This window comes from Balaenoptera ricei, chromosome 19, assembly GCF_028023285.1.
Source record: "Balaenoptera ricei isolate mBalRic1 chromosome 19, mBalRic1.hap2, whole genome shotgun sequence".
Classification (NCBI taxonomy): domain Eukaryota; kingdom Metazoa; phylum Chordata; class Mammalia; order Artiodactyla; family Balaenopteridae; genus Balaenoptera; species Balaenoptera ricei.
Window position 1 is genome coordinate 6,169,693 of NC_082657.1, and position 21,617 is coordinate 6,191,309.

Consider the following 21,617-nt stretch of genomic DNA (forward strand, 5'->3'; position numbering starts at 1 on the left):
TCACGGAAAGGGGCCCAAATCCCCAGTGCAGGGAGGGTTCTGTGGGTGTGTACACATGTGCAGCTCTCTTTGTAGTCTCTGCCCCCAGTGCAGGGAGGGTTCTGTGGGTGTGTACACGTGTGCAGCTCTCTTTGTAGTCTCTGCCATTCTAGACAGTGTTTCTGTCTCTCTTTCCTTATCTCATCCTGCATCCTTCAATGTCTTTATCTCCCTGTTTTGTTTTGTTTTTTTTCTTTCTCCCTCTTTCCCTGCCTCACCCCATCCTGCCTTCTTGCTTGCCTTCTTTGCTCTGAGTTCTGACTCCTTCTCCCACTCCTTGCCTGATTTCTGGGAGGTCCTTCTACGTAACCCTCCAGCCTGCCCAGTGCCTTGGTCCCAGCCCACTGCAGCTACATTCAAGATAAACTTGCTTCCACCCCAGGACTCCACCTTACGGATCTTCCTCCTTTCCCTCTTCCTCCTCCAGGCCACAGAATATCCTGCATCTAGATGCTGTAACCAGAAGTCAGGGTTACTGAGGGCTCCTCCCTCTAGTGAACCCCAGAAGGACTATACAACCCAGAGCCCCTCCCGCATTTAGCAGGATCCCTGAGCGCCCCCCCCCCCATTTAGCAGGATCCCTGAGCCCCTCCCCCATTTAGCGGGATTCCCTGAGCCCCTCCCCCATTTAGCAGGATCCCTCAGCCCCTCCCCCATTTAGCAGGATCCCTCAGCCCCTCCCCCATTTAGCAGGATCCCTCAGCCCCTCCCCCATTTAGCGGGATTCCCTGAGCCCCTCCCCCATTTAGCAGGATCCCTCAGCCCCTCCCCCATTTAGCGGGATTCCCTGATGCTGCAGGCCACCAGCTCATCCTGACAAGTGGTCCCTCTGTACTGTCTTCCTGCGCAAGGCCCCCAGTCAAGGCTCTTCGGCTTCCCCCTCCCCCTGGAGTATTTCCCAACCCAGATTAATCACCGGGGCGGCCCCAGGGTGGAGGGATATAGTACGGTTTACCGTAAAGAAGTACGGACTTGGAGAGCAGGCTCCCGGACCAAGGCACCCTGGAGGTCATGAGGCTGGGATTCATCTGTGCTCTGCTTTCTCTCCTGGAAGGTGAGGTTCCTGCCGTCCTGCCATCATGCTGCCTCTCCATGGCCCCCCGGCGCCCCTCTGCCATGCTCTTTGTCCCCCAGGCGTCCACTCCTGCCCTCCAGGCATCCCAGCATCTGTCCCCAGCCCTCCCATCTGGCTCTTCAGCAACCCTTCTGCCTCCCACCACCCCCCCCCCCACAGGGCAAAGCTGGGCAGACCACCGAGCCATCGGGGCCGAGGAATGCCGCCCCAACTCGCAGCCCTGGCAGGTTGGGCTCTTCTTCCTCACCCACCTCTTCTGCGGGGCGACCCTCATCAGTGACCGCTGGCTGCTCACAGCTGCCCACTGCCGAAAGCCGTGAGTGACCTGGGCGGGCCCCTCTGGGGAGGAGCTGGAGGTCAGGAAAGGGAGAGGGGGCAAGGGGCCTCGTAGAGGAGGGAGGGAACTGTGGACAGGAAGGGCTGAGCCTCTATTTATGTTCCCCAAAGTTCAACTCTTTAGAATGACAAAATGTCCACTCTCCAAATTCTAGCGTCCAAAATAATCTGTTTCTAAGAGTGTAAATTTTGCAACTTAGACTCTTAGAAGCCTAGACTCTGACCCAGAAAAATCCAGAGTCGTAGACTCCTAAAATCTTGGATCCAGGAGATGTTACATTAGCTTCACTAAATTGTAGAATCCTAGATTCAGAGACTGGTAGACTCTGAGAAGCCTGGAGCAGCGCCACTGGAATTTCGAATGGAAATATAGCCCCAATCACACAGGAAAGTTTAAGTTTTCTAGTAGACACATTAAAAAAGTTAAAAATAAATGAGTAAAATTAATTTTAATAATAGATTTAACTTGCCATCTCAAAATATTATTTCAACATGTAATTATCAGTTTTTAAATATTTATGAATGACATAGTTTAGTCTTTTTTTTTATACTAACCCTTCGAAATCAGACATGTATTTTACAAGTATGGCATAGCTCAATTTGGACTAGCCACATTTCAAGTGCTCAATAGTTGTGTTGGATAGCGCAACCCTAGAATCTTAGGTTCAAACTGTTCTAGCTAGGTTCATTGAGTATAGAAGCTCATAGTCTTAGAATCTTTGAATGACAGTATCCTAGAATACTGTGATTCGTAGAATTCTAGAATCTTGAACCAAGAGAATTCTAGAAGCTTATATTCATACATGTCTAGAATCTGGTGGATTTAATATCCCAGCATGCTATCATTCAAGATTTCTAAAATCCCCAGAGTTTTAACCAAGAGAATTCAAGAGTTTCAAACTATTCGAATCCCAATCCTTACATTTCTAAAATCAAAGTTTTCTAGAATTCTAGAATGATGAAATTCTTGTCTTATTATCCCAGAATATTAGAATTCTAGGTTCTTTGTTTCCTAGATTTAATTCAGATAATTAAACAATCCTAGGCATTTATTTCTTTATTTATTTAATTTTGGCTGAGCCAGGTCTTGGTTGAGGCACGCGGGATCTTCGTTGCAGCATGAGGGATCGTTTTTTATTTTTTTAGTTGCAGCATGAGAACTCTTTTTTTTTTTAGGCCGTTAGTATTGTTTTTTTGTTTTTTGGGGTTTTTAAAATTATTTATTTATTTATTTTTGGCTGTGTTGGGTCTTCGTTTCTGTGCGATGGCTTTCTCTAGTTGCGGCGAGCGGGGGCCACTCTTCATCGCAGTGCGCGGGCCTCTCACTATCGCGGCCTCTCTTGTTGCGGAGCACAGGCTCCAGACGCGCAGGCTCAGTAGTTGTGGCGCACGGGCCCAGTCGCTCCGCGGCATGTGGGATCTTCCCAGACCAGGGCTCGAACCCGTGTCCCCTGCATCGGCAGGCAGATTCTCAACCACTGCGCCACCAGGGAAGCCCCTGCGAACTCTTAGTTGTGGCATGCACGTGGGATCTAGTTCCCTGACCAGGGATCAAACCTGGGACCCCTGCACTGTGAGTGCGGAGTCTTAGCCACTGGACCATCAGGGAAGTCCCCCAAATCCTAGACTTTTTGATCCAGAGAAATCGAAAACATTAGAATCTCGAATTCATAAGATTCTAGAATTTGAGCCTCATAGAATTCTAAAATCGTGGATTTCTAAGGTGTTAGAATCTTAGAATTCCAGAATCTTAGATTCTGGGCATTCTAACAGAATTCTAGAATCTACCTGATGCAGAAATCCTTTTTATATTATCTGGGGAAAGGGGCCATCCCCCCTGTTTGATATTCTTCCCTCTAGGAATGAAGCACAGGGGCTATACAGGATGCTGTGTGAGAATTTCCCATCATGCATCACTCTATGCTGGAGCCTCTTTTAGCTCAGGCCTGTACATCAGGCTAGGAAAACAATGTTCAGGTTTCAGCCCGAAAGACAAAAAAGGGGAGAAGGAGAAATATGGAGGTACAAGAGATTCAGGAGCCGGGACAGGTTGGGGCTGGGAGGTGGGGTTGGGACTGGCATCCCAGACACAGAACCAAGGCAACAAGGTGACAGAGAGGGAAAAGGTAGAAATAACACCTCATACTCCTCAAACCCTGAGTTCTCAGTCAGTAGCCTCGTCCCTAATGTCAGAGTCAGAGTCTGGGGGATGGACATATAGACCCCTTGAGGGTCCCCAGCTATCCAGGGCAGGAAAGAGCAGAACAAGTGTACTGGGACGTGCAGTGAGAGGGCTTGAGGCTAGACCTCAGGAAGAAATGCATTGAGAGATGAGGGATTTGGCAGACAGGAAAAGCCTGAGCCTACAGATGACTCCAACTTGGGGCTTTTCCATATCCCACCCCTTCCATACACACACACCAAAACACACAGAGCCACTCCCTACAGAAACCACCAGACCTGTGGGGGCAGGGGGTGGGGCTGTTTTTGGGTGGTAGGTGGAGCCTCCACCTGTCTCCATGGTTCCAGGGAACTCAGGTCACCACTAAGGCTCCAGGTGGGGCAGAGAGGAAGGTGGTTTACTTGACATGGGGCTAGGAAGAGGTGTGAGCTTTGGGGGAGAGCTACAAAGTTAGAGGCAGACAAAGAGATGGAGTAGGAAGCAGGGGCCCAGAGAGGGTGTGTGCCTTGCTTAAAATCACACAGCACTCTATGTCACATGAAGATGATAGGGGCCCAGAGAGGGTGTGTGGCTTGTGGAGAGTCACATAGCATCCTGGTGGACAGAAAAAAGAGGACAGGGGCTGAGAAGACACCTCACCTTATCCCACCTTGACCTCTGGGACCTGTCCAACAGGTATCTGTGGGTCCGACTCGGGGAGCACCACCTCTGGAAATGGGAGGGTCCAGAGCAGCTGTTCCGGGCCACAGACTTCTTCCCTCACCCTGGGTTCAACCAGAACCTCAGTGCCCAAGACCACAATGATGACATCATGCTGATTCGTCTGTCCAGGAAGGCATTTCTGGGACCTGCCGTGCAGCCCCTCAACCTCAGCCAGACCTGCGTCTCCCCAGGCACCCAGTGCCTAATCTCAGGCTGGGGGGCCACATCCAGTCCTAAGGGTACAGCCCATGCCAGAGGTCTGAATCCCCTCTCTTTTTCATCTCTATGTTCTATCTATCTATCACCTATCTATCTACCCATATATTTCATCAGATCTAAATGCTATAAATTATAAGATGCATCATTATTCTACAACCCACTAAAAACGAGAAAAGGAAAAAAAGGTGCCATCTATCCTTGTATGACAATATTTACTGGAAGGCACATCCTGATTTCAGAGATGTTTAAATGTGAAAATATATGCATCTTAGAATTGAAATAAGGTCTACGTCACTCAGAATCACAAATCAGCAAATCTATTAGTCAAATTTGGCCTCCCACAGCAGTGCTGGTTTTCAAAATGTCTTGAAAAAAAAAAAAAAAAAACCCTCAGTTTGTTGCTGCCAACATTTAAAACCTGAGAGATTTTACATCAAAGCCAAGTTTCTGGATTCTCTTGAAAAATTCAAGACTGGCAATGCTGGGTTCATATTTCTAAAATAATGACCATTGTTGGGCAGAATCAGTGGAGGCTGCCCCCTTCAAACAAGATACAGGTTCTGTATCCACTGCAGGTGAACGGGTCCACTGCAGTTCACCCCAAGGGCTGCTGTTTCCCTACAAGGCCCCCTCCCCCCACTTTCCCTCTATTTCTATCTGGTCTCTCTAAATCTGTATCTCTGTCTCTGTCAATGACCATCTCCCTATAAATGTCTCCTCCCCTTTATCTCACTGCTTTCTCCCTGGATATCTCTGGGTCTGTTTCTCCCTATTTCTTCATTTCCTCCTCTGAGAATCTCTTTCCCCTTAAGAGGTCTCTGTCTCCTGCCAAGGTCCCTCTTTTTCTCTGTATGAGTTACATACGTATCTCTCCTTGTCTTTTGACTCTCTGCGTCTTTCTCTCTCTCTCTCTCTTTGGCCCTCTCCCCATCGTATCCATCTTGTTTCTCTTGCATGCTGTGATTCTGTTGCTTTGTCACTTTCTCTTGTTTCTGTCTTTGAGAGTCTTATGTTGTGGCTCCGTGGGTCCATCTTAGGAAAGTGGGGAGGGGGGGGGTGCTGAGTGTGATGGAGACAGCTGCTGATCTTTTATGGACCTCCTTCCCCAACAGCGCAGTACCCACTCACGCTGCAGTGTGCCAACATCAGGATCCTGGAGACCAAACTCTGCTATCGGGCATATCCAGGCCACATCTTCTACCACATGCTCTGTGCCGGCCTTTGGGAGGGCGGCCGGGGCTCCTGCCAGGTGAGATTTCCTCTGGAAAGGAGAGGGATGGGTATCCTGTGGGGATTCCAGGGTCCTGGGGGAGAAGGGAGTTGGGGCCCCAGACTTACTGGATCAGAGCAAGGAAGGAGCTGGGAAACCTGGGTCCTGGGAGGGGGTGGGACCAGGGCCAGGATTCCTGGATCTAAAGGAGGAGGGAACTGGGGGTTGGACTCTATGTCCTGGGGGAAGAGGGATCCACAATGCTAGGTCCTAGGGGGAGGTGGGGGCTATGAGCTTTTACTCCTGGGTCTGAGGGAGGAGGGACTGGAGACCTGGACTCCTGGGTATTGTAGGAGGAGGGAACTGGGAGCTTCCTGAGAGGGAGAAAGTGCCTTGTGTCATGTCCTGAGTAGACTGGCCTAACAGTTTCCCTGCTCTTCTTCCGCGCACAGGGTGACTCTGGGGGCCCCCTGGTTTGCAATGGGGCCCTGGCGGGTGTGGTGTCCGGGGGCTCGGAGCCCTGCTCCAGACCCCAGCGCCCTGCCGTCTATACTAGTGTGTGCCACTACCTGGACTGGATTCGAAAAACCATGGAGAACAACTGAGACCTCGCGCCTTGGACGACCAGGAAAGGAGGGTGGGCGCAGGGCAGGAGGGTTTGCAAGACTCCAGCCTCAATGGCCTCCGCCTTTGGCTTCGGCTGGCCTGGAGACGCCTTCTGGATATTCAGGTTCCCAGCTTCTGGATATTCAGACCCTGGCCCCCGCGAATGATAGAGCCGCGCCGCCTTGAAAAGGAGAGGAGAGACACCTCCGCCCCTCTTGGCCCCATATCTATGACGTCACCAGAACTGCCACCGCCCCCATGGAACGGCATCACCTTTGGTTCTACCGCAGTAAAGACTTCCACTAAATAGCTCCTCCTTTCCGCGCTTTGCCCAATGAGATTCCCCCTCTGGACGCTACCCCTTGTGGCCACGCCTCCTTCGTCATAGATCCAGCCTCGTGACGTCACGAGAGGGTAGCTTCCCCCACGTGGAACTCAGGCAGTGTGTCGGTCTCTGTCCCGCTCTGGCCCCGTTCTAGGCGTGTCCAGGGTTTGAATCCTGGCCGGGGCCCGACCGGGAGAAGTTGGGAGAGATTCTCTGTCCCCTCCGATCCTCCAAGGGATGATTTTACATTAAACGTGCTGAGCCGCGCCTTCCTACTGCCGGTTTTGTGAGCTAAAGGATGGGGACCGGGTGGGCGGTGGAGGGCAGAGAGGGAACCACCACCGCGTTGCAATTCCCCATAAGCCCCGAGCAGGTCCTGCCTAAGTCTGTCTCCATCAGCCCTATTGCAGCAAAGCTCCTGGGTTCTGCTTGGGCTGGTCCCATCGCCCCCAGGGGAAGGGGAAACCAGGTCACAGCGCCTCCCAAACCTGCCTTTCCGGAATCTGGACCTCTCAGGGGGCAGCCGGTGGGCCGGGCCGATCCGCCCTCAGAAGTCGGGACCAAGAAGACTGGCTTGTCTTCCATTCCAGGTTACTGGCAGCCCCCTCTTCCCACAAAAACCCAGGCTCCAAATTACTCCTTCCGAAAAGACTTAAGAATTCAGCTGCCAGCTCCTTCTCCCTCAGACCTCAAATCCGGGCCTCCATCCCCCTCCTACTTCTGACCCAGCTGTCCCGGGCCCCAGCCCCCTCCCCCCTCTCTCAGAGCCAGGAGTCCAGGACCCCAGTCCCATCCTCCCTCAGCTCCAGGAGTCAGGGGCCCTCACCCCCTCTTCGCTCGGACCAGGATGGGCCCCCAGCCGTTTCTGCTTCAGACCCAGGAGTCACAGCACTAAGCTTCTTCACTCCCAGACCTCAAGAGTTAGAGATTCCACAGTGGCTGTATCAGTTTACAAGCATGGACACCAAGGGGGGAAGAGGGGAGGGTGGTGGGATGAATTGGGAGATTGGGATTGACATATATATGCTAATATGTATAAAATAGATAACCAATGAGAACCTGCTGTAGAGCACAGGGAACTCCACTTCGTTGTACAGTAGAAATTAACAAGACATTGTAAAACAACTCTACCCCAATTAAAAAAAAAAAAAAAAGAGATTCCAACCCCTCCTCCCTCCAGATTCTCCATTCAGCCCCTGAGCCTCTCCTCACTCATAACCAGCGGTCCAGTTCCCTGCTACTCCGCCGGCCCCCAAGTGGGAGGAGATGGAGCAGGAGGCTGGTGGTCCCAGTTAAAAGGCTCCAGAATCTTGTACCAGGCAGGCAGAGCTGAAGTAGGCGGGGTGTTCTTCCTCTGGATCCGAATCAGTAGGTGACCCCGCCCCCTGAATTCTGTAAGGTGAGATGCCAAAGTTCTCAGACACAGGCATCAGGCCCCTGAGCCCCCTCCTCCAGGGCCCAGGACCTCAACCTCAGATCCCTTCCTCCTTCGAGACCCAGGAATCAGCACCCCAGCCCCTGCTCTCCAAGACTTAGGAGTCCCAGCTCCCAGTTCCCTTTTCCTTCAGACCCTGGAGTCTGGGGATCCTAACTCCCTCCTTCCTTGGAACGTAGGAATCCAGCCCCTGAGCTCCCAGCTCCTCGGATTCAGGAATCTGGGGCCCCATCCCGTTCTTCTTCACACCCAAGAATCTGGGTCCCCAGCCCCTTCCTCCAGCGGGACCCAGAAGAACTGCTCCAGAAGCTCTGCTTCCTCCCCAACCCCAAGATCCCTAGGGTTTTGGTCTCCTTCCTCCTCCGCTCAGCCCTGTCCTCTCTGTCTCCCAGACCCCACCGTGGGACATCCCACACCTGCTGCAGAGTCTGGGTCTGGATGTTCCAGCTCTTGCTGTTGGAATCCCGGGCAGGTGGGGGGCGGGGGGCGCCCGGAAGTCATCGGTGGAGCACCTGAGCCTGTGGGAATACCATGGTGGTGGCTAAAAGGGTGCACGTGGTGGCATGTGGGGAGACGGGAAGCACGCGATTACGTGCGGGAGCTTCTGTGGGGTGGCCGGAAGCACGGCGCACGCAGCGGCAGGTAGGAATGCGCTGAGTTCTGCTGGTATTGCAGGAGGTGCACTAAGCCAGCAGGGCTGCCTGCTGAGGGGGCACAGATACACACAGGAGTGCACGGGGCATGTGGGCACATGCTCAGGTGTGTGACTCTGTGTGTGATGACTCACGGGCTTCCATGAGCGTACATGTGTATCTGCGTAGCAGCATGTGCAAGCTGCGAGGCAAACACCGGAGGGTGTGTGTGTGTGTGTGTGTGTGTGTGTGTGTGTGTGTATCCGTTTGAAACCACAGTGCTTTTCCTGGCCCCTGCACTGACCCAGAGGATGGTGATCTAACCCTCTCCCTCCTGCTGCAGGACACTTGAGAGCACAGGAGACCAAGGTGCTGGAGGGCCAGGAGTGCACGCCCCATTAGCAGCCTTGGCAGACGGCCTTGTTCCAGGGTGTCCAGCTAATATGTGGGGATGTTCTCATAGATGACAACTGCGTCCTCACAGCAGCCCACCGTAAAAAACTGTGAGTGGATTCCGGGGGCAGAGGTGGGCTGGAGCCTGGGGAAAGAGGGGGCTGGGGCTTTGCCTCAGGAGGCGAGAGCTGGGGACTGGGTCCCCGAGAATGGAGGTCTGAGAGAAGAGGGGACCTGGACTCCTGGGTCTTAGAGAGGAGGGGGCTGGGAGCCCTTATCCCTGCCTGGGTCCCAAACCACCCCCATCATTACAGGAAATACACAGTCCGCCTGGGAGATCACAGTCTGCAGAATAAGGATGGGTCAGAACAAGAAACGGCTGTGGCTCAGTCCAACCCACACCCCTGCTACAACAGCAGCAACGAAGACCACAACCGTGATCTGATGCTCATTCGACTATGTGGTCGGGCATCCCTGGGGCCCAAAGTGAAGCCCATCAACCTGGCAGATCACTGCCCTCAAGTTGGCCAGAAGTGCACCATCTCAAGCTGGAGCTCGGTCACCAGCCCCCAAGGTAGTGGGAGGGAGAGGAGGAGCTGGTTGTCCCAGTGGGCCCCAAGCCATTGGCAAAGCTTTGCCTGTAGAGTAGATAAAGAAGGGAAGGTGATTGTGATGTTCAAGTTCACAAGGGGTCCATGTTAGAAACCTTAAAGACCAGAATATTAACAGGAGTGGTGGGAGAAAGGAAACAAATTAACAGATCGTTAACAGGGCGCAAAAAAGTGGATGGATGAATGAATGAGTGGATGAATGAATGCACCCCTCCTTTAAGGTGGAGAGTTATGAGACCTTTTATGGGTACAGGATTCTACATAGTCTTCACAACAGACTTGGGATACATGGGCTCCTCAGTGGCCCAGGAAAACAGGCTCCCTCTTCTCCCTCTTGAACCCAAGATTCCTCGCCCCAGATCCCCTCACACCCAGGAGTCCAGGTCTTTCCTCCTCCAGGACTCACAGTCTAGGTCCCCAGTTCCCTCCTCACTCTGGACCCAAAAGTCTGGACCTCCATGGAGGTCCTCCCTCTGGGGCTTCAGAGTTCAGGTAGCCCTTTGCCCTGCTTCACAATGAAAACATTGGGGCTCAGCTCAAAGAGGTGATGTGGTTCGCCAGGAAAGCAAAGTCAGGATTCAGGTCCCTGCCTGTCTGACTCCTAAGAAGACAATGGCATGCTGTGGAAACCTAGCTGCTCATGAATCAGGCAGGTCATTTCAAACCATGGCTCTGCCCCTTTTCTCTGGGCAAGTCCCTTCCCACCTCTTGACCTCACTTTCCTCATCTACAAAACTGGGATAATTATCCAATAGATTTTTAAGCTCCATGAGGGCTCAGGTTATATCTATTTTCCTCATTGTGTGTTCTTAGTGTTCAGGGTGGTGACTGGTATACAGTATGTGTTCAATAAACATTTGTTGAAAGAATGCATAGATGAAGGAATGAAAGCATCCCTCCTTCAAAGAGCTGTTGTGAGGGTCAAATGAGATTGTGGGCCTATAGCTTCTGGCACATAGAGGTACCAGATAGAATTTTTTCCCTCTCAAGTCTATTCTTCAAAGGTTAATAAGAAAGATTAATTCCACTGTCAATCACCAATTCAACACTGATTTTGTGAGCATCTGATATGCCCCAGGTACTGTAGTGTACAAAGCCTTATGGAGTTGCATGCTAAGTGGGGAAATAGACAATAAACAAATACATATAAAATGAAATATTAGGTAGAGTCAAGTGCTATAATGGAATATCATAGAGGGGAAGAGAATAGGGAGTGATGGAGAGGTGGTGTTTTGGGGTTTTTTTAAGATTTTTTTTTGATATGGACCATTTTTTAAAAAGTCTTTATTGAATTTGTTACAGTATTGCTTCTGTTTTATGTTTTGGTGTTTTGGGCCCTGAGGCATGTGGGATCTTAGCTCCCCGACCAGGGATCAAACCCACACCCTCTGCATTGGAAGAAGTCTTAACCACTGGACTGCCAGGGAAGTCCCGAGATGTGTTGTTTTAATTAGAATAGTCAGGGAAGGCTTCTAGAAAGAGGTGATATTTGGAAGAAGTAGGATTTAGCTGAGATTGAAGACCTGGTGGTCTGGGAATGGGAAGATTAGAAAGGGTCAGAGGTGTCCCAAGGGGGCACATCCATGTCCCCCAGTCACCTGATCCTTAATTTGAAAATAACTCAGGGCAAGAAACAAAAGGTAGGGTCCAAAGGTCCTTCTTTAGGTGGAGAAAAAGAAACAGCAGGGGCCATGGCTTTGTTTCATGTGGTGAGAAGTGATGTGCCCTGTGAAATGTGTCAGAAAACCCTGTGCAGCTGTGGATACACAGAAGGGAGGTTAGATACAGACAGGGATGGAGGGAAAAGTGTTGCTGTCTCTGGGAACTTGCAACCTCTGCCCCCTCGGAGAATTTTCCTGACACCCTCAGCTGCGCAGAAGTAAAAATTATTCCTCAGAAGCAGTGTGAAGACGCCTACCCTGGGCAAGTCACAGATAGTATGGTCTGTGCAAATGAAAGCAGTGGGGCTGATACACGCCAGGTGAGTGACTTCTGAAACTCTCTTCTTCCCTCACTCGCCCTGTAGAGACTGGAATCTTGGCAGTGGGGTTTTCCCCAAGAGTCAGCACCCCTACCTCTACAGAGTGAAAAGCTGGTTCAGAGAAGGCACACTCTCCCTGCAGGTTACACAGCACAGGAATCAGAATAACTGAATTGTCCTTGTTGCTTTCTTGGGAACGCTTGCCTGCAGGGTGGGGATTAAAGGGAGTGAGGGCATAAGTCCATGAAGGAGAGAGTCTGAGTCTAGAGGGTACGCAAGCTCCCTGCCCTCTTTCTCAGTGTTAGTGCCTGGAATTTGTGCTGACTTTATCGATGATCAGGTAGTCAGCTATTTTTCTTCGAGTCCTGACTGGGTTCCCTAGCATGATTGCTTTCTCCTATGATTGGTTCCTTGGGGAACAATGCTGTCTTCCCAGCTGGCCAGGGAATGGCGCCATTGACTTCAATGCTCCCTCAGTGAGCTCCCCAACCCCAAGGTGACACATCTGGAGATTTGCCATAGGTATAACACTCTCTTTCCTATTGGCTGCAACTTCAGTCCTCACGGCTCCCCTTGGATTTGTCCCCTTCATGGAAGCCCCACCCCCTTTGCTTATGATTGGTCCCTGAAGACAATGCTTCAACGCTTCCTTTCCTATTGGCCAGGAATAGAATCATTTCCATTAGTGATCCGGCCATGGAATCTAATCTTTCTGGAGGATTCCCTAGAGACAATGGTTTCTTCCCAAATACTCCCGCCACTGTCCCTTGGGTGTGTGTGTATCCAAAAGAACCCTGCTCCTTTCTCCTCTGTTTTGTAACTGGATTCAATGATCTCTTCAAGATTGGCCAGGAATGGAGGAACTCAGTCCCCTCCATGTAATTCCTACTTTCTTCTCTCTGGATTGTACCCTGCAGACAGCATTCTCTTCCCTCGTTGGTAAGGATTTCTTCCACTGCCCTTAGACATCCTGTCTGCATCTCCTGCACATGGAAGCCCCACCGCTCTCTCTCACCATTCGTCCCAGGATACAATGCTCTTATCCCAAGGGACCCAATCACGTTACAAAGCTGGTACTTAATACTGGTACAGCAGGGCATCTTAGGGGAAAGTCTTCTATTCTCGCCTTCTAGGGAGATTCCAGGGTCTCACTGGTATGTGGTGGCATTCTCCAGGGCATCACATCCTGGGGATCAGACCTCTATGGGCGGCCTGAGAGATCTGGCGTCTACACCAACATCTGCCACTATCTGGACTGGATTAAGACCATGGGCAGAAAGGGCTGATCCCAAGATGAGCTCTAGATCTCCCTCAATAAACTCACAACATCAGCCTGGCCCCTTGCCTGTGTGTGCTTTGGCCCTCTTGAGAGGGGTGGAGGGGCAGAGGGTCTGAACCCTGCTGGGAGGTGTGATGGGAGATCGAGAGAGATCAGGACCTGCATGGCCATTCGGGCCATCACCACTGGCCAAAGTGATCCCCTTTTTTTTCTGGAAGGACTTGGAGGAATGGGAGGTTAATTTCAGGGGAGAGAAGACATAAGGATTTCCAAATATCCAATGGGCTGGCCTGTGAAAGACATAGTTGAACGGGTTTTTGTTTAGTTTTTCTGAGCAGCTAAACTGTATCTAAGCTTTGGGGGGAGATTTCTCCTTAAAAACTGTGAGATATGGGGACTTCCCTGGTGGTCCAGTGGGTAAGACTCCACGCTCCCAATGCAGGGGGCCCGGGTTTGATCCCTGGCCAGGGAACTAGATACTGCATGAACGCCACAACTAAGAGTTCACATGCTGCAACTAAGAAGTCCACATGCTGCGACTAAAGTCCACATGCCTCATCTAAGACCCAGTGCAGCCTAAATAAATAAATAAATATTTTTTAAAAAAGATACTTTAACAAAAAAAAATTTTTTAATAAAAAAATAAAAATTGTGAGATATGCAGAGTAAGGTGCAAGAAATATAGAAATAGCTTAAATATGTACCCATGAACATCCATGAAACTGAGGCAGGAGACAGAAGGTCCCCAGGCTGAGCCGCTGGATTTTGTCCCCTGTAGACAGATACTCCAAGATGAAGACAATAGCAGGAGAGAGGAGCTGAGCCCTGCCCAGATAAGAGATAAGGAGACCACATATTTCTCATTCTCGAGTTCAAGGAGACCTCCCAACTACACATGTACAGAAAGGCTCCTTAGAGTTCGAAAAGGGAAGGGGCGCCACCCCATAATATGTGGTGTCGACCTTCCCACAGGTCTGTGCGCTGGATTCCATCTTGGCTAAGAGATGCACACACACAGGGGAGGACCCTGAATTAAACCAAATATGGACTCAGAGCCAGACAAAGCAAGATGATTGGCCAGAGGAAACTCAGAAAAACTGCCCCATATAAGTGATTTAAACTACCACGAAGGCGTGACTCTTTCTCTGAGCCTGCCTGTGGGCGTCTATTCACATGTACTTTTTTCCTCCTAAAAAACACTTTACTTAACATCCCAATACCCAACTGATATTTAAATATCCCCAATGGAATGTGAACCCAGAAAGGATTTGAAGATTAATTTATGGCATGAAGGGGGAGGGCGGCTGAGGTCAAGGAGGGGAAAGGACTTGTCCAAGGTCAACCAGAAATTCAGGAATAGAATCATGGATTGTGGATTCTGGCAGGAGATCACAACACCAGTCATGCACAAAAGCTGGAAGGACCCACCTATATCAGGGAGCTTTTGTATACAAGTGACAGAGCCCCAGTTCAAACTGGCTTATGCGTAAAAGGGGATTCGTTGGTGCAGGTGCCTAGGAAGGCCTTGGAGATGATTCATAATGTTAGAAGTGACATGGGTATGAGTCTCAAGTACCTGTATTGGTGACTTAAGCCAATCATCTCTGTCTCTCTGTGACAATTTCTCTCTCTGTCACTCTGCCTGCTTCTCTCTGTCTCTGTTTCTCTCTCTCATATGTGTGAACTCTTTCTCATCTCTGCTTGCCTCTTTCCTTCTCCTGTGGATCTCATTCTAGCCTCTGTAGACAAACTTCGTCACATGGAGGGAACATAGCAGCCCAGTTAAGCAAACCCAGCAGAAACAAAGATCTCTTTTCTCCCAACATCTTGATATTAATCCCAGGAAAGAATTCTGATTGGTCCAGCTTGAAATGAGCCCACCCACTGGATTAATCATTATTTCTAGGGAGGAAACAATGATCTTGTTGGCTTGGCTGGGTCGTGAGTCCATCCCAGTGGGTGGGAGGGTTTGGAAAACTGTGATTGACAGTTTCACCAGAACTACATGAAATGAGGGGGCAGATTCCCAAAAGAAGTGGGAGCTGTTCTTGAAAAAAGGGGGGAATGGAATCCTGGAAGTCAGAAACAATGGGCCTTCAGAACCCAAGGAGCTGAATCAGGAGGTTCCAGAATCGCAATGTCCAGGATCCCTCAGGGTAAGGCACAGCTGCAGGACAGCAAGATACCAGTTCTCAGGTGTGATCATGAGCTGGAAGATGAGTCATCAGGCAAAGGATCAGGACATAAGTCTGTGTGCAAAGGAAGTATGAAGCTGGGTGTCTGGGTGGGACTTAGGAACAGGACTAAACCCAAAGGGCACGAGAGGGCTGGGGATTTGGGGCTCTCGTCAACGTGGGGGCATGCCTCATTAATAATAAGCCTATGGGGTTCCGAGTTCATTTTTAGCCAAAAGAGATTCTGAGCATATGTGACAGTGTCCCAGGGAAACTTCCTTCTCAGATTGTGGGTTTGTACAATGGTTAGACTATGGGCAATCCTCAGCATTCGAATTCTGACCCTTCTGCCTCCTTAGCTGTTGATTTTGCACAAGGGTTCTAGCTTCTTTTAAGCTTCCCTTTTTTCATCTATAAAATGGGGAAGACAGTCCTCGCTTGGTCCCATGAGACGAATAGAGATGTGGTTTGCAGAGCGTCCGACACATCACATAGTAGATGCATAAGAAATGGAAGCTGCCTCATTCCTGGTAGGATGAGGTAAGGCAGCCAATATTATTTAATTCTTTCACTTGCCTTTAGAAGTAGATTTTGCTTTCCTCCACTTTAGAGAGGGAAAAAGTGAGGCTTGGAAAAATTAAATCACTTACCTGAGATCACGAGGAGGGCAACTAGGGTTGGTCAAACCTGGGTTTGTCTGACCTGTGAGGTCAAGTTCTTCCTATCACACCCTGTGGCTGAATGACTCAGGGAACAAGGAAGGACTGGGTTGTTGACTGCTCTGTGGATGACAGTGGTTTGCAAACTAGTATTTATTTAAGTACCTCCTATGCTCCCTGGTTTGGGCTGGGTGCTTATAAAAACACCTTTGAACACCAGACACATTTCCTCTGCTTGTGAAGACCAGTGTTTAGCAATAAAGTCAGATTAAATAGTCAAGAACACAGTAAGACAGGGACTTCCCTGGTGGTGCAATGGTTAAGACTCCACACTCCCAATGCAGGGGGCCCAGGTTTGATCCCTGGCCCGGGAACTAGATCCCACATGCATGCCACAACTAAGGAGCCTGCCTGCCGCAACTAAGACCCAACACAACCAAAAAAAAACCACAACAACAACATAAAGACAGATATGCCGGACTTCCCTGGTGGCACAGTGGATAAGAATCCGCCTGCCAACGCAGGGGACATGGGTTCTATCCCTGGTCCAGGAAGATCCCACATGCTGTGGAGTAACTAAGCCCATACACCACAACTACTGAGCTCACATGCCACAACTACTGAAGCCCATGCTCCTAGAGTCCATGCTCCACAACAAAGAGAAGTCACCGCAATGAGACGCCTGAGCACCGCAACAAAGAGTAGCCCCTTCTCGCCACGACTAGAGAAAGTCTGCACGCAGCAACAAAAACCCAACGCAGCCAAAATAAATAAAAAATTAAATCTTAAAAAAAAAAAAAAAAGAAAGACATATATGCCAAGCACAGCAGAAGAGACATTCTGGTGATTTAGGAGTCTATAGCAGGGTTCCAGAGTAGCGTAGCTTCTTTCCTCTTTTTAACAGTATGCTGAGGAGGCAGGGGGCTGAAGAGAGAATCCAGGGATGAAGATTTGGACAACAGATAACAGGTTGGAAGTCTTGCCAAAATTCCTCTCTTTGGGAAGCCAGGAGGGAAAGATACAGATTGCTGGCTCACGGTGCTGTGAGGTCGAGTGGCCTAGCATCTGCCCCTACTTGATTTGGGAGCCCAAGTCAAGAGGGTTGACACCCCTCATGGCCAGGGTCCCGGTGTGGAATTAGTGGGGTCGGGGGTCCGAATTCTGGGGTCTGATTTGGGATTTGATGAGAGTAAGTGTCTCAGAAGTTTTGGGGACTTCACTTGAACTTAGTCAGTGTGGGATTAACTGTATGGTGTTAACTGGTGAACTTTATTTTAGAGTGTGTGTGTGAAAGGAAGTATGGAGTCAGGTGGGGTATGGAGTTGGAAAAATGAAGATGGGGTGAGGGAAAGAGTTTGGCATGGAAGTGGGATGGGATTTCGTGTAGAATTTGGGTTGTAGACGAGAGTAGGGCCGCGACTGGAGTCAGAGTGTTGGTGTGAGCTGGGGATGGGTTCATGGGATGGATGTCAATGTGGTCTTCCCGGAATAAGACAGGGATGAAGACTATAGTCTGAGTTGTGCATGTGGTCAGGTTTGGGACAGAGGCTATGGTGACATTCAGTGTTTGGGTCAAGGTTGAGTTTGGGTCATGGTTAGGGATCCAGGGTTTGCGTCAAGAGTCAGGGTTAAGGTTGATTGAGGGGTGAAATCTAGCCTGTGTTGATATTTGGAGGCAGGAACTTGGTCAGGAACTAGATTCCAAGTTGAGGTAAAAGTTTAGAATTGGTCAAGGATATAGTAGAATTGAGGGTTAGGGTTGGGTACGAGTTGAGGTTTTGGGTTAAGACTCAGGCTTGCATCAATATCGGTGTTGAGCCTTTAGTATATGTGTCTTCTACCATCAGATACCAAGCTTGGTCAGAATTCAAAGTGAAACCTATGTGTTACCTTTTAAAATTTCTATAATTTGACTGTATCCTTTATCAACGTTAGGGGTGGATGAGAAGATAGACTACCATCTTTCAATATGCTTATTTATTCTGTTTCCCATACAACATTGTTTAGTTTTGGAATATGTGTCAGGTGATATTCAGGCTTATAATAAAATAATTGTATTATTTAAAAAAAAGATTGGTGTTGAGAATTGTGTCAAAGTAAAGATTGGAGTTAGAATTATGCATGAAGTCCCTGGATTCTCTCTTCAGCCCCCTGCCTCCTCAGCATTCTGTTAAAAAAGAGTGAGGTCTTTTTCTCTCTCATAGGCACTTGATCGTATCCAGCTGTGTCTTCTCAATGAATGGTACCACCATCCATCAAGCAAGAGACCTTGAAGCCTTAACATCTGTCTCCCTCACCACAACTTCCATTCAATCCATCACCAAGCCCTGTTGATTCTTCTAAATGCATCTTGAATCCATCCACTTATTACCATCTCCACCTCCCCAATGGCTTTATCCAAGTCATCGTCTCTCATCTGAACAATAACAATAGTTTCCTCATATCTCCACATCCCCTTAAAATCCCCTTCATGTAGCAGCCAGAAAACACAAATCTTGTTACGTCACTCCATCTCTCTGCTTGACCATCTGCGGTGTTTTGGCTTGGTCCACCAGCCACTTCTCTCCCCAGTCCCAGGAAGGCTTCCACCGTTCCAGATTTTACATCCAGAAGGGGCACCATCTTGAAGAAGAAAAGAGAATTCTTCCGGTGTCTCTTTTTGGAAATAAGAAAGCCTTTCCAAGAAGTGCCCCAGTGGTCTTCCCCTCATTCCTCATTGGACAGAACTGCATCACATGTTCACTTCTAAACCAATCCCTGGCAGGCAGAAATGGCTTTTCTGCTTGGTGCAGTAAAGTTTACAATCATGATGAGGATAAAAGATTATCCAAACAAAATTGCGGTTCTGATCGAAAGACAGAAGGAATGAATGTTTGAGTAGGCAACAATAATGTCTTTTATGGGACAAAAATAGAGTTGGGGTAGGGGTCAGGATTGAGGTAAGATTTGGGCTCAGGACTGAGGAACAAATCACATTTTTGGGGTCTGATTTAGAAGTTGGGGTCAATTCCGCTTTTAGGAACTTGCCTTCAAGTATAATGGTTCCCATCTCACTCAAGGTAAACACCAAAGTCCTACACTGATCTTTAAGGTCCTATGTCATCCTAGTCCTATTATCTCTCTGACCTCATTACCTGACCTTGTTCCCCTGCTCATTCAGCTCCAGTCAAAAGGGCTCCCCTGCTAGAACATTCTAAGCATGCCCCTTGCCTAACTTACCTGGCCATTTGCTCTGCCTAGGACTCACTTCCTCCAAGTAGCTACATGGATCAATCCACCATCTCCTTTAAGATATTGTTCAAATGTCGTCTTCATGTGGAATCTTCCTAATATTATAACCCCAGGGGTCCCTGAGAGTGGAGGAAACCAATAACTCCCTATCCCTCTTCCCTGCTCGTTTTTTAAATCTTATTTATAGAATACAGTAAATTATCCTTGGTTTAGAACAGTGCCCAGATAATTAAGAAGCCAGGAGCAACTCTAAACCTATCACTCAGCTTTTGAAGGTACACTATGACTCAGACAATCCCCATGATATTCTTTCTTGTTCCCAGGTTCTCCACATGACATTTCTGCTTTTTTCCTTTTCAATGCACATTTCTCTCGGTCTTGTATTTTTAATGCAGAGCTTTTGCTTTGAAAAAGCACAAACTGCAACAAAGCAAGTCGATACTGCCTAAAAGATTAGATGTGAAAAATAATCATGGGTGACTGCTTGGTTTACCTTGAAAATATACTGAGAATAGAGTTCTACTTTCTGTTCATTATTAGTTGCAAGGTGACTCTGGAATAAATACAGGTCTGTTACTTTCTCATACAGTCTGGTGGTGTAGCAAAGATGTTTTTTGACCTTCTGATGCATAATAGTAAGTTGCAGGCACATAGGAATTACAAAATATATTTATTAAATGATTGTTAAATGGCTGAATGGTGGCATTGATTTAAATACCCTCTTCCCTGCTTTTATTTTTCTCTGTAGTACTTACCAACATCTAACAAACTATATATTTTATATATTTATTTTTGTATTCACAGTCTCCACCCACTAGAACAAGAGCCTGTATGAAGAAACTTTTGTTTGCTTTGTTGACCACAGTGTCCCCAGGAACCAGAATAATTGCTGGCACAGAATAGGTGCTCAGTAAATATTTCTTGAATGGGCTTCCCTGGTGGCGCAGTGGTTGAGAATCTGCCTGCCGATGCAGGGGACACGGGTTCGAGCCCTGGTCTGGGGGGATCCCACGTGCCGCGGAGCAACTGGGCCCGTGAGCCACAATTGCTGAGCCTGTGCGTCTGGAGCCTGTGCTCCGCAACAAGAGAGGCCGCGATAGTGAGAGGCCCGCGCACCGCGATGAAGAGTGGCCCCCGCTTGCCTCAACTGGAGAGGGCCCTCGCGCAGAAACGAAGACCCAACACAGCAAAAATAAATAAATAAATAAAATTAAGAAGTGTTGTAAGAAAGGTTTAAAAAATAAAAATAAAAATAAAAAACATTGCTAAAAAAAAAAAATATTTCTTGAATGAACACAATTAGCGAAGATGAATGTACAAGGAAGTTCTACCTGGCATTATTATACTTAAAACTATCCAAAAATACTCCAATTTGAAAGAGATTACATAAATCAGGGTACAACTATAGTATGGAATGTTATGCAACCATTAAGAAGGAAGGAGAACCCATTTAAACACACTAAGAGGAGGGACTTCCCTGGTGGTTACTCTGAGCTTCCAACGTAGGGGGCCCGGGTTCGATCCTTGGTCGGGGAACTAGATCCTACACGGATGCCGCAACTCAAAGTTCACATGCCACAACTAAGGAGCCTGCCTGCCGCAACGAAGACCCAGCACAACCAAATAAATAAATATTTCCCAAAATTTTTTAAATAGATAAATATACTAGGAGGAAAAAATTGTTCAAGGTCATTTATAAAGAAAAAGGTTCTATTAGATAATGTTTAGTACAGACGTTTTTGTTATAAATACATAATATGTATAGAAATCTCTGTATCACACGAGAACACAGACTATATTGATAACGGTAAGCATTTATCAGGGTGGAGTTAGGGAAAGCGTTTTCTTTTTCACTCATAGCCTATATTAGGTTCAAACGATATGACTGGGTTCCAGCCTGAACAGATTATCACAAGCTGGTCAGAATTACGTTATGGGCTCTAGGCCATCCCTGAGAGGGGACTGGGGCAGGGAAATGGCCCCAAGGGAGGACCCAAGTCAAAGCGCATTTCCTGAGCTCGGCCGCTCCCTGAACCCTGCTCCGGCCCCTCGAGCCAGAGCGCGCCGGGCTCCCGTCTCCATCTCCGTAGCGGCCACACCGAGGATGCTGGGCCCCGAACGCGCAGGGGCGGGAGGGTGGAAAAGGTAGAGTGCTGCCAAGTGATTTAGCTGCCTCGGGGGGGTTCGAGATAACCACAAACGCAGGAAGAGGGTGCCTCAGAGCCTTTTCCACCTGCACCCCAGGGCGCTGAGGGCGGGGGCGGGGGCTGGACGTGGTCTAAGACTGCCGCCCTGCGCAGGTCTGGAGACGCTTGACTCCCAACCGAGTCTGCAACCCACGTCAGATCAGACCCTCCGGAGGTGAGAAGGGGCCTCATTTAGGGTGAGGGAATGAGGTTGACTGGACAGCTGACTCCTGTTCCCGAGGGGAGGGGCAGTGCGAAGCCTGGACGCCTGGCTCTGACAGATGAGGGGCTGGAGGTCTGGAATTTTTGGTCTCTTAGGGGAAAAGGAGCTAGGGATACAGA

General features: G+C 49.0%; 1 protein-coding gene and 1 non-coding gene across 2 annotated transcripts; one reads left to right on the top strand and one right to left on the bottom strand.

Moving 5' to 3' along the window:
- The first annotated feature begins 1,050 nt into the window (after window positions 1-1,050).
- On the top strand, window positions 1,051-6,368 carry LOC132354232 (kallikrein-9). Its single transcript, XM_059905974.1, has 5 exons — window positions 1,051-1,093; window positions 1,274-1,430; window positions 4,308-4,573; window positions 5,666-5,802; window positions 6,216-6,368. The coding sequence occupies exons 1-5, from the start codon at window positions 1,051-1,053 to the stop codon at window positions 6,366-6,368; spliced, it is 756 nt and encodes a 251-aa protein (XP_059761957.1).
- Window positions 2,987-3,059, bottom strand: TRNAV-CAC (transfer RNA valine (anticodon CAC)). The gene has a single exon. It is a non-coding gene; the product is annotated as a tRNA-Val (tRNA).
- Window positions 6,369-21,617: the final 15,249 nt, after the last annotated feature.